This window comes from Indicator indicator, chromosome 20 (assembly GCF_027791375.1).
Source record: "Indicator indicator isolate 239-I01 chromosome 20, UM_Iind_1.1, whole genome shotgun sequence".
In the NCBI taxonomy this organism is placed as follows: Eukaryota; Metazoa; Chordata; class Aves; order Piciformes; family Indicatoridae; genus Indicator; species Indicator indicator.
The window spans coordinates 19,687,152-19,699,242 of NC_072029.1; the positions used below are offsets into that span (position 1 = coordinate 19,687,152).

General features: G+C 47.9%; 1 protein-coding gene across 1 annotated transcript in view; it reads left to right on the forward strand.

Moving 5' to 3' along the window:
* CUBN (cubilin) overlaps positions 1-12,091 on the forward strand; it is a 162,792-nt gene that overhangs the window by 52,623 nt on the left and 98,078 nt on the right. The window contains exon 28 of the mRNA XM_054390004.1: positions 7,522-7,681. Within this exon, the coding sequence (XP_054245979.1) occupies positions 7,522-7,681 (160 nt within the window). The remainder of the gene's footprint in view (positions 1-7,521; positions 7,682-12,091) is intronic.

The following is a 12,091-nucleotide window of genomic DNA, read 5'->3' on the forward strand; positions in this document are numbered from 1 at the left end:
TTTTTGTTAGCTTGTAATAGCAAAAAAAAAAGCTTACCCTGTTTCTAGATTTGCTTCCTTTTACAATTTTAATTAACAAATCTGCTAAACCACATCAGGAGATGAAGGTTCTTGTTAGGAGTGTATCCTTTAAAGTGCTGCAGGCATTCCCCAAGCACAGGGAGGTGCTTTGCTTATGGCCATGCATTGCCTTACAGGATGTCAGGGGCAGTGCCTCAGCCCAGGGAGCAGATAATAGCTGAACTATTCCCACCCAGGCTCTGCAGGCAGACATCGAATTACAGCCTGCTGGCCAGGCTGCAGTGGTCACCGTTAACACACTCACATGGAGCTGGCACCATGCCAGCCCATTCCTGAACGCCTTCAGACTGTGGCAGGCCTCACCGCTGGAACCCCAGGGAGTCCTAGTTCTTGTGCTGATTTGCAGTCAGAGCTGTGGATCCCCAGGAGAGTGTCAGGCCAAAAGCTGCCCACCCTAGACAAGGCTGGCACTCAGATTTTGGGTTTCCTGCTTTGTCAGGATGGAAGCACAACTTTTTGGCTTTTCTGGTTGAAAGTTAGAAGGAGACTTACAAATGCACACCAAAGTCCTCACCCCTCAAGACAGCCACATTTGTCAGTGATGAAAGGGTTGCCTGGTGCCTGCAGACACCTCAGATGGCAAGAAGCATGAGTGATGTGGGACAGACTCTACCCTTGGACTCACAAAGTGAGTCAGAGCTTCATGCACTCATGTGTTTTCCACATTCTGCCAGCTCACAGCAATGTGACTTCAGGAAGGAGCACAGTGAAGTGCCTGTGAAATGCAGCCATGGGTGGGTGGTTTGCATGCCCCTTGCTGGGGAAGAGGAACTTGGGACTTGTTTGCTTGCAGCTTGATTCTTCTTTTTTCTTCTTTGCATTCTAAATGTTGCTGGAAAGCCTGGCCAGGGCAGTTGCTCAGCACAGGCATCACAGCACAGAGTCACATGTGGCTGGAGAAACCCCATCTGAACTGGTCAAAGCTTCCCTTCATCAGAGAGAAGCCCCCAAATGACTCAGAGAAACCACACTGGACTTTGAGGAGGGTCCTGTCCCTCCCCTTCCCACTGTCCCAGGAGCAAGAAGTTTGCTTTCCTGACAGCCTAAGAGGCAGGGATGCTTCCCTTTTCCCCCTCCTTTGGCTACTGAGACCAAGCTCTCCTCAGTTGCTGTAGTTCTGTGTGATGCAAATCGTCTCAGCTGAGGAGAAAGCCAGAGCAGATCTTGCCCTCTCTGGCCTGTGATGGTGTCAGTGTGGTGTGGCCTGCACTGGCAGTTCAGCTCTGACTGGCAAAGCAGGTGAGGATCTGCACTCAGCCCTACACCCAGGCAGCAGTGCTGCAAACTGCTCAGACTCTTGCACACCTTCTCCTTCCCCCCAGCTGCTGTGTCCTAAGGCACAGCCCTTTGTAAGGACTCTTCCCACAGCAGCAGCTTTCTGCTGAAGAATAGCCTTGGGAAGCTCAGGAGCAGTCCTGCTTCCTCCACAGTGGCTGGATTCTCACCGCAGGGGAACCGCCTCAGCTTCTGAGGCACTGAGGAAAGGAGGCACTGGCAAAACAGCCACAGCCTTGTGGCCAGCCATGTGTGGTCCCACTGTCACAAGGGCAGCCCCTTGGTCAGCAAAAGCTGCAGAAACACTGCAGGGAACCCTTTGGATGCTGACCATGCCAGCAAGCCTTGGCCTGCACCTCAGGGAGAAGCACAGAATCAGGAACAGGACAGTGAGGGAGCCTGGGCTTGGGTGATGGAGCCCTGAGGAGGGGCCAGAGCACCCAGAGTGCCCAGCAGAGCAGCAGGCCTTGCCTTGGAGCACCCAGAGTGCCCAGCAGAGCAGCAGGCTTTGCCTTGGAGCACCCAGAGTGCCCAGCAGAGCAGCAGGCTTTGCCAGCACACTCCTGCACCGGGCTGCCTTGCTGTCAGCTCAGGCTGCTCCGCTAGGTGTGCCTCAGTGAGCCTCCAGCCCCACTGCTGCTGGCTGAGGCCTTCTCCATCCAGGCAGCATGGTGATTAGGGGGAGCTGCTCTCTCATCATAGGCTTGGAGATTTAAAACATGCTAAACAAATAAGGTTTTGATTGCAGGTCTTGGGGTTGACTGACTAGGTGGATGTCTTCCAGGCATTCCTTTCTCAAACTGCAGTTGTTTCCTGGTTCTGGATCATTTTATCCAGAAGACACAGCCTGCCTTGCTGACATTCTTACAATCAACCCAGAGCCTTGCTGAAGACAGTGTCTGGGTTTATAACACTTGGAGAAACAACCCTTTCCTAGAAAGACAGGAATGGGCAGGAGTTGTGTTTTCTTTGAGGAAATAGCAAGTGGTAATGTAAGAGATGGACACTCTTGTGCCTGCAGTCCAGTGTGGAATTCCACGTTGCTTGAGACCTTCAAAGGCCTCTGAGTATTTTAGGCTCAGGCTAAGAGACAAAACATAGACTCAGATACAACCCTTACTAGTAAGAACCTCACCATTCCTACATTTCCATGTGTTGGATGCATCCCAGCATGATTAACCAGTGTGCCTAGATGCCTAGTGATGCACAGTGTCCCACTCCCCTGCACTAGGGAATAAAGTGGTTAAGAAGTGAAGGTGAATCACTGTGTGGAGACCAGAAGGTTGTCTGCAGTGATCAGTGAGGAGACATCTAGGGCAGAAACAGATTTAAATCGGCATCTGGAAATATTACTTAGAACGAGTTCTTAAGGAGGACTTTTTTTCCAATGGTGAACATAACCCTGGTTTGCTCTCCTGCTAGTGCAGAAACAACAAGGCTCCAGCAGCCACTCTGAGTCTTCAGCTGCCCTGGTTTCTGTGACCACTGTTGCTGCAGTGCTCAGCTGGCGCAACATGCCACATCTTACAGCTTTAGTTTGGTTGCTCCTGTGGCTGACACAGGAACCTGAAGGTTCTTAAGCTTGCACTCCTGTTGTTCTAGAAGGAAATGTGTTGCTTGGTAATGTTTATTTGTGTTGATTCTTGCTTTAACAACCAGGAGATCCCTGTTGGGAGTGCATCCTGATGGGATGATGAATGCAATGTCTGGGCTTTGGTAACGTAATTGTTGCGGTGCCATTAGAATCCCCTGTCCAAACCACGACCTGTTGAGTAAGAGCTGTCTAAGCAGCTAGACCAATCCTGTGTCCCCACTTGCAAGAGGAAAGGGAGGCTCCTGTGTGTCAGGGTCACTCTGCAAGGGTGTCCCAGGGCTGTGGCAGTGGTGGGGCACTCACAGCTGTGCTGCTTTGATCCAAGGCACAATCTCCTCTCCTGACTGATGCAAAGACAGCACAGGGCTCTTGCTGCTCCCTGTCCAAAGGCTTTCAGGGTACAAACAATTTGTTTCAAGACTCAAACTGGGGCAATTATTAATATAATTGCTCATAATTATAGAATGGATGAATGAATGACATCTGGTAACAGCATTATTTCCAGTACAGTAACATGAGAAGTGTCAGTATTCATGGACTCTATTTTTCCCCTCATATGAAACTGGAAGTCTGCCTTTGAAGACTCCATTATCTCTGGATTGAGTCTATGTTTTATGTCCAATTAATGTGTTTAAGAAGCTTTTTTTTCCAGGGCAGGTTAGGTTTGGAGTTTCCTTTTATAACGATTTCCCTGATTAAAAAAAAAAAAAAAGGGGGGGGGGAGGGGCAAAAAAGTATTTTCACAAAAATAAAGTTCTGCAAGAGAAAATGAAAAGTTTGCCCTGAAAAACCCCAAACCACCAGGTTTCTGCCAGGAAAGCTAAACAGATGGGGTCCCACTACCTGTCTGGAAGGCTCCTGCCAGTCCCTCTTTTCAAGAAGGAATAAACACGATAAGGTATTGGCTAAAAAAATGTCCCTGCCCCAAATATGCCCCAGATGGAAGCCGTTCAGACTTTCCTTCCTCTCATTTGTTTGAGGTCTTTACCTCTTTCCCTGCAGCAGAAACTCCATTTGGTGGTCAGCTTAGCACATTCTGAGCTTCTCAGTGACACAGATCATGACACTTAGCTTTGCTCCTCCAAAGAGAGGTGAGCAGCTGTGGCACCCAGGCCATCAGTACTGGTGTCAGATACTTATTTCCAGGCTGAAGAGTCAGAAAAGCCAAAATGCAACACTGGTGACCACAGTATCTCCTCTGGGAGAGGAGCAGAGCCACTCCTGCAGCCTTGGCCAGCCCTGCTGCCTCAGCCCCACACCAAATGGACAGCAGATGGGTTTCAGCTGCCACTTTGCTGCAGGGCAGTCCCACAGCTCAGTTCCTTGTACCTCCCCTTCTTACTTGTGTGTCAGCCTAGAGGCTTGCTCCAAGGCAGCCTGGTAAGCAATTTCTCATGCAGTTATTGAGCCCATGCCCAATAACTCATCTGAATGCAAAACCAGCCCCTCCTGGGCCCAGCGCTGGGCTGCAGGCTGGTGAAATGGAGCACTCTGGATGCTGCTGGGGGCCTGGACAGCTGCTGCAGCTGTCTGCAGTTTGGCTGTTGGGTTGTCTGCCAAAACCAGTAGGAAGCCCCTGGATTGCCTGGTGGAGGCTGAACAATAAATAAATGACGAAAGAAGCATCTGCACAAAGGAGAGCAAGCACTGGGAGGGAGACCATCCCCAGATCCTAGACTCTGTATGGTACCAGAGTGCCTAATAAACTGGCCTGAAAATTCAGTTGTCCTGCACTCTCCAAGGGACAGATGCAATGCTGCTTCAGTTTCACTTGCCCGTATCTGCGTTGAGAGCAGAATGTGGTCGGAAACTCCAACGCGCCCTGTGCGAGCACACAGCTGCTCCCTTCAGTCGGAGGTGACAGACAGCTGAAGTTCCAGCAGCGACGGCGGCTTTGCCTCTCTCCAGCAGCTACAGCTGGCCAGGCTCTGCAGCTCCCTGCCGAGCTGTTCGACCCGGACCGCGGGGCAGTGCCGCACCGCGGGGCTGCCATGGAAACCACTCTATGTGTCTCCAGAAACTGACAGGCTGCTTTCAGGGGAGATTACACAGAACTGGGACATTTGCTGGTTTAGACACAAATAACAGTCGATGACTCACAGCTACAGGAGACTCCTGAAGGTCGAGGGGTTTGTGGGATTGGGAAGTTTCCAGAGTGATTTAGTCCACAGTTGGGGGTTTGTTGTTTTCCCTTTGCAATAACTAAAGCCAGCAGCTGACCGTTGGATATGTAACTTAACCTAGGGGTTTGCTCAGATGCCTGGTCTCCACGTTGATTCATTCTTTCTCATTCATATTTTTCTAGTGTAAGATTTCCATGGCTTGAAGCCACAGAAATATGAGCAGTGTATAGCACAGAATGGCTGAAGTAGTGCTATGAAAAAATCTGTCTGGATCTGAGACTGTTTCATTTTGCTGAACTCAATCTGGAGAAGAAGGTATAAAGGCTTCAGCCTGGCATGGAGGAGGGTCGTGGCAGGGAGGACGATCATGGCAGTAATGCTGGGAATGGGACAGCTCAGCTGTCTGTCAGCTGGTGCTGTGCATTTGGAAGGAATGCAGATGGATGTTCAGCTTCTTCACATCTCATCTTCACAACGATTTCAGATATGTTACTGACCACGTCTGATCAAGGCTTTGCAAAATCTACCAGCAATGGAACTCCAAGTAGGAACTTTCCTGATCTGACTTGAGGAAATCACACCAAATTGAATGATTCCTCTCAAGTTCCAATACACTTCTCATGCTCCGAGCCTTTCATTGCAATGCAAGATTGAAACCAAAAGGAATTTATGGCCAGCAGCCATAAAATAGACTATAGAATATCACCACAGAATTAGTCCTGCAGTTTGCCTCTAACTTCTGGCTGAACTGCATCCAACTATTTTTCATTTTAAAAGTCATTCAAACCAGACTGTCTGCATGAGCATTTGAAACCATCTGAGGAGATTTATTGACCCCAACTATGTCTTCAATCAACAATAAGAAGGTTCTGCAAGACTAACCTGTTGAACAGAAAAGCTGAAGGTTTAATTACTCATTCCCATGTGTGTCTGCCAGAAAATGTGTGCAAAAATGAGTAGCCAGAGTGGTTAATCAGCCTACAGTGTAATGCCAGACAGTGATGAGTGCAGGAGAATCCTTAGTGGAATAAGAGATATTCAGAACAGAGATTTGACTGGAGAGCAAAAATAACTAAATGTTGGCTGTTTCTCTAGAAAGCACAGGTTTGAGTCTTTGCATGGAGAGAACTTTGTAGTGCTGGCCTCAGAACGGAGAAGAGTTCCTGCTGAAATTCTGAAAGGAAGCATGCCAGAAAATTCACAATGGGAAAGTTCAATCATGGGTTCTCTGCCAGCTATCTGCTGGGTTGTTAGGAGGATGTGGTCTGTGAGGCAGCTGATCAGATGAACCGTGCAGGGTGGTAGGAAAGCCCAGGGACTGCTGTATTCCTAAACATTAAGAATCATAACAACAGAAGTAGAAATCATAAAGCAACTCCTAACTTGACCCCAGCTGTCAACTGATATCATAAAGCAAAGGCAATTTTACAGTTCTTATCTCAAAACATCTTACCCCAAAAGGACACAGCAGTGGGGTATTTGGTGAGGAGCAGAGCTGGATAATCAGCATGATTTGCTGCAAGAGCCTTTGAACCTATCTGGAGACAACTAACAGAAATGGCCTTAAAAGCTTTAAGCACTCACTGCCCACCCCACCGAACACTGACTGTTTGCAGTTAAATGTCACCATCTGAGCAACTTCACATGTCCAGACTGAAACACACAAATATTTCCTTAGCATTTTATTTGGGATTCTGCCTGAGTTGTTGTTTGTTGTTTTATTTAGAGTGGTGATGTTTTAAGAGTGAAATGGAGGATTTCTGTCTCTCTTTGGCTATGTCTGCCAAGTGTCAAATACCATCATGCAGAGTATGTGATTAGGAGATCAAACACAAAATGTTTCTGAGAACAAAAGTTCAGCAAGGATGGCTCACTCTACCTCTCCTCCAAAGCAGCACGTGTTCATAAGCTGATGAAACACTAAACACAGATGTGTGAGCTTCGAGGATCTGCTTTTGGTTTTCAATTCATTCCTGCTGCTCCAGGAGGCCCTGGTGGTGCTGACTGCTCAGTTTTCTCCATCATGAGTTCAGACAGTCCTGAAATCACCTGAGTGCAGTCTTATAGACAGAGTTGTCACCAAGGGGATTGGAGGCACTGAGTGTTTTAGATGAGCTGTCAAATCAGACTTGTCACATCCCCTTTAACTTTCTATTTCAGATCATTGTCATTTGCCTTTTATCTTCTTCCCCAGCAACCCCCAATACACACCAAAACAGAAGCAGCAAGATCTTCCTGCTGTGTAGAATGTGCAGCCATTTCTGAAGGCATATTGCTCATTTGCTCATCATTTCATCCAGCACTTTCCACACTCCCAGGGCTCAAACTGCTGTGCAAAGGTGGCCAGTGTAGGAATTCTCACTGCTTTTGCATTGCCATCCTGTACAAAACATAAAGGAATAAGAAGCTGCTTTTTTACTCACTGAGATGGTTTTTGTTTCTTTTCAGCTCTATGATGGGCCTGATGTACAGTCCAACCTGATAGGCACTTTCTGTGGACAGTCCCTTCCACTGGCAGGGGGTACCACAGGGACCAGCCTGCACGTGGTGTTTTATTCTGATGGACTGAACGCTAGGAGTGGGTTCCAGATGCTGTGGCACATCAATGGTAAGTTCAGCAGGTGGAAAGGTGTGTTTCCTTCTTCCCTCCAGATGTAATGGAGTCCTAGCTGGTGCCACCTTGTGTCAGCTAGGTAGAAATAACCCAGCAGAATGCTAAATTCCTCCAGTGCTTTCCCGGTGGATATTTCTGCACACATACACCTCAAAGATGAACTCGTGAGAGGCTGAGAGCTGTTAGTGAGATACCCTTTCATTTGCAGGAGCAGGCACAGGCGTGAGGGACAGCTACAGATGTGTGCTGTTGCAGGGCAGTCGTGGGTGACTTAGGCTTTCTGCTGGGGAACACAGCCCTCAGCCTGCCCCATTCCTTGTGCTTACTGTGCAGGCTCCTCTCTAGGTTGCTTTGGTGGTGCTTGTTCCTTAGATCGTGTGTTTGCTTCCACCCTCCTTCTCTGCGTGAAATAACCTTGGCCATGATGTGCTCTGGGTGCTCCTTCTCTTGTTCTTGCACATCATGAAGACTGTCACAGGCTTCATTAAGCAGGCAAGCATGCACACCAATTAAAAAACAACCCGTAATGACTGCACAACTGCAAATGAGGTTTACAGCTTCTTCATGAGTGAGGCCACAGGCACAACCTTTTCACTCTGCTTATTTAACAGCCAGAATAAACTGTGTGCCACTGTGCAGCCCATCAGAAAGGATCCAGTCTTGGGGATAATGAACTGGCCACAGTTGCCCTGCCTGCATGATCAGCTCAGGCCCCTCAGCTCTGGCAGCATGGCACAGCAGCCGACGTGGGCTGCTGAGGCCCTGCTGCAGGCTGCTGAGCTGCAGGGCATGCTGCAGGATGTATGAGTGGGAGCTCCCCTGTGCTACAACAGCCTCATGGCCTTTGCAGGCCCCCACGGGGCTCCTACTGACTAGACAGTGGCAGCTTGTATTCAGCAGAGGTCAAGAAGCATTCCTGGGCAAAGGAGGGACACATGTGGGAGGAGTGAGCAGGAGCCAGGAGGGAAAGTACAAAGGTACCTCCTTGTGCTTTGAGGTGATGTCACTGTGGGACTGCACAAAAGAAGAAGTGGAGGCTTTTACGTGCAGCCAGATGACATCAGCTCCATACAGTAGCCATGGTGCTGGGCTAACTCACTTTTCTAAAGCTCTCAAAGCTCTCCAGAGCCTTCTGTGTAGTAAACACTCTTGTGCTTTCCCTCCACGTCCCCCTCCCAGCATTTCCCGGACACTCAGCTCTCTCCCACCCCCCTGCACTCCTTTTGTGCACTGATGCATTCACTGCTGCCCCTCTCTTCATCCCTGTGCACTGAACTGCAGCCTGGCACTGCACAGGGTCCAGACTGCTAATGTGGGGCAGTGTCTTAAGCAGCAGAGCAAGATCTGTGGATTCAGATGAGGCTGCTTCCTAGGGAATATCATTGCTGGCTGCAGACATCAGAGCTGTGACTCGTGGCTGCCTGCAATGTGAGTGCAGATTCCTCCAGAGCTGATGGCAGTTGTCATCTCTTTGTTTCTTGCAGGCACTTCCTTTATCTGTTCAGGTGGTGTCATGCACTAACAGGGGTGTTCCTCTTATCCTTGCTGGCAGCTTGCTCCAGACAGTCCCTGGGATTTGCCTCTCCCATCTGAATTTTTTCAAATGCACAAAAAAAGACCAGTGGAGAGTTTCTTCCTCTAGGGGAACTCAACAGATATAGAGCCTTTGAGTTGGGTATTTCAGAGTGAGGCATCCAGTTCCCCTCTTCCCTGAGGCCAAATCCCTAGGAGAATCTAAACCTGGATCTGATGTCACCTGACAAGAAAATAAGAAGGCTAAATGTACTGCTGAGAGAGAGCTTTTGCTGCTGGTGGTGACAAATGTGTGCCCTAGAGTTCAGGCTGTTGTGAGCTCTTCCTCAGGCTGTCTGCGTGCTCCTTAACTGGCATCTGTGAAGCATCTCTGAGATGTGCATCAAGGCCATTCACATGCTCTGGTGATACAAGAGCAGCTCTTCTGTTTGCCACCCTGTGCCTGCTACACTTCAGATCAGACACTTTCTGCCAGCTTTGCTTGCAGCTGAGAGGTGATCACAAAACCCAGCAGCCTACCTTGTTGATAAGTGATGGGAGGAGCACCTCCTGCCACACAACACAAGTTTCAAATTTTTGATTTAAACCTTCGCATCCGATTTTTCCACCTGCTAAGCCACTGCTCTGGGTTGCTGAGGAAAATTCAGTCTCCAGTCTTTCTCAAGTCACAATTACTAACTGCTCTTAGCATAAGGCTGTTATTTATGCTTAAAAGCAGCCTGTATAATTTTAACTTGGATGGAAAGCTGTAGTGCAAAGAACTCAGTTTAAAAGTGGTTGTAGTTCTGAGCTCACACTGTTCATCTCGGGGGCTTTTACTGATGTGTCTGCATTTAGAACTGATTTGGCTAAACCACTGATGTTTGCCTCTACAGCCAAGGCCTCCAGAGGGTTATTCACCTCAGGAAAGCTTGGGCCCCACAGTGCTCATTACACTTCTCCTCTTTATTAGAAATCTTAATATAGGCAAATATATTTGGGGGCATGTATTGGCCCTTTGTGAAAGAGCAAACTCTAAGCAACAGTCTGGATGTTGCAAAGATGGGGTGCTAATTGAATTGCTTTCCTTAGGAAAAGTAAGTCAGGAGGCCAAAAGGGCAGAGGTCTCCCAGTGCAAGATGACACCAGTGACAACTGTCACTATCTGAGCAGACATATTCCATGGGGCTGTCACTTACCTTATTAAGCAATGTGCATGTGGGATCTGGCTGCTTTATATATACATCTGCACTTCATTGCAAGCTGCTTGATTCCCAGCAGAGCTTATACATTCAATTGCTCTCCTGAGCACAGTCACAATGCACACCCACGGCTCTGTTCTCTGTGACACATTAATTCCCCCTTGTCAAAAGGAGCAAAGCACACCACTGGGGAGAGGATTGTGTAGCCCCAAAGGATTGTATCGATTTCTTTCCTTCACCATCATCATCCTTCTGTTGCATTTCCGTGTGAAACGATTGATGGACAGTGTGTGGAGAAAGGCACTTGCTTCATAAGAAGTTTTTGTTATGCTGGGTCTGTATTTTCAGGAGCTGACAGTGCCTAACAGGCACACAATAAGTAAGGACTGGGGGGCTCAGTCTGTGTGTCAGGTGAAATGTGAAGTAGTTTGTTAGTTCTTCAGAGAAGCACCACAGAAACAGAGGTTAGGCTAGGATGCAGAAGGCATTCACTGCAAGCATTTGCCAGGCATCCCTTAGGATTACTGGAATGACTGCACTGCAGGTCAGTGAGAGGGCTGGGGCCCAGATTCCCTAAGCCTGAATCACAGCTCCACTGTGGTTTTCTTGTGCAAGCCTTTGACAAATGGCCACTTGCTCAGCGTTCAAAAATGACTGTTCCTTTTCAGAGCCTTTCTGTCACAGTCAGTCTGAGGGTGCACAGGGACTCTTCTGGAGGACTCTGTTGAAGCCCTGAGCAGTTGTTTGGAGCCGTGGGGGGTACCATGTCAGCACTGGCTTTTGGTATTGCAGTCTGCTACTAAAAACTACACTGGTTCTCTGTGGGAGCTCAGGGTGAATTAATTTCTGTTTCTTCAGCATGCCAGACCTTCCCATACCCCCAAACTAGGATATAGGAATAAGGGCCAACATCTTCCTAAAATGCTTGTTGCTGACCTGCTCAATCAATATCTGAGAGCTAGAAAATCAGCTTTTTTTAAACAATGGCAGCTGCCATGGGAACTATGGCCATACCTTGGAAGATTCAGCTCCTGTTTAAATGCCTATATTTGCCTATGTGACTCTGGGTCCTAACAGTCTATCCATATTTATTATCCACCTTACTGATTTCAAATTGGAACAGGTTGAGGAAAATACCAGAACTCAGGAGACTGATAAAAATAGTCAAAGCTATAGCAGTGACTTAACAAGTCAGAAAGAAAAACAAAACAAACCATTTTGTTACTTGAACTTTTACTCTCTTGCACAACCCCCCATCACACAAATGATCCCACTCTCCCCACTGGATAATATTCAAGACCTACTCAAGACAGCAAACTATTTAAGAACAAAATCCAAATGATACCTCATGCAAATATTGGTGTAGTGCAGGCAAATGTTCATACTGCATGGTCCTTGCAGCTAGAGTCAGTTAACCTTCACACTGCATTATTTCACCATGAGCACAAGAAATGGATCAGTTCTGAGTCCTTTCACTTCCCTAACACTAATTTCACAGGAACAGTGCCAGTTTAAACTTTATGGAAGTGTTTTTTCTAGTGTGTAGTAAAACGTAGCCATAAATAAACCTGAAAACCTTGCAGATAATAGAGGTTTCCACAGCTTACTACCTCTCCATTCAGCTGTAATTATTTATGAGAAGAGGGATTCTTCTCTGGTTAGTGAAGGCCATCTGCTAACCAGACAGGCA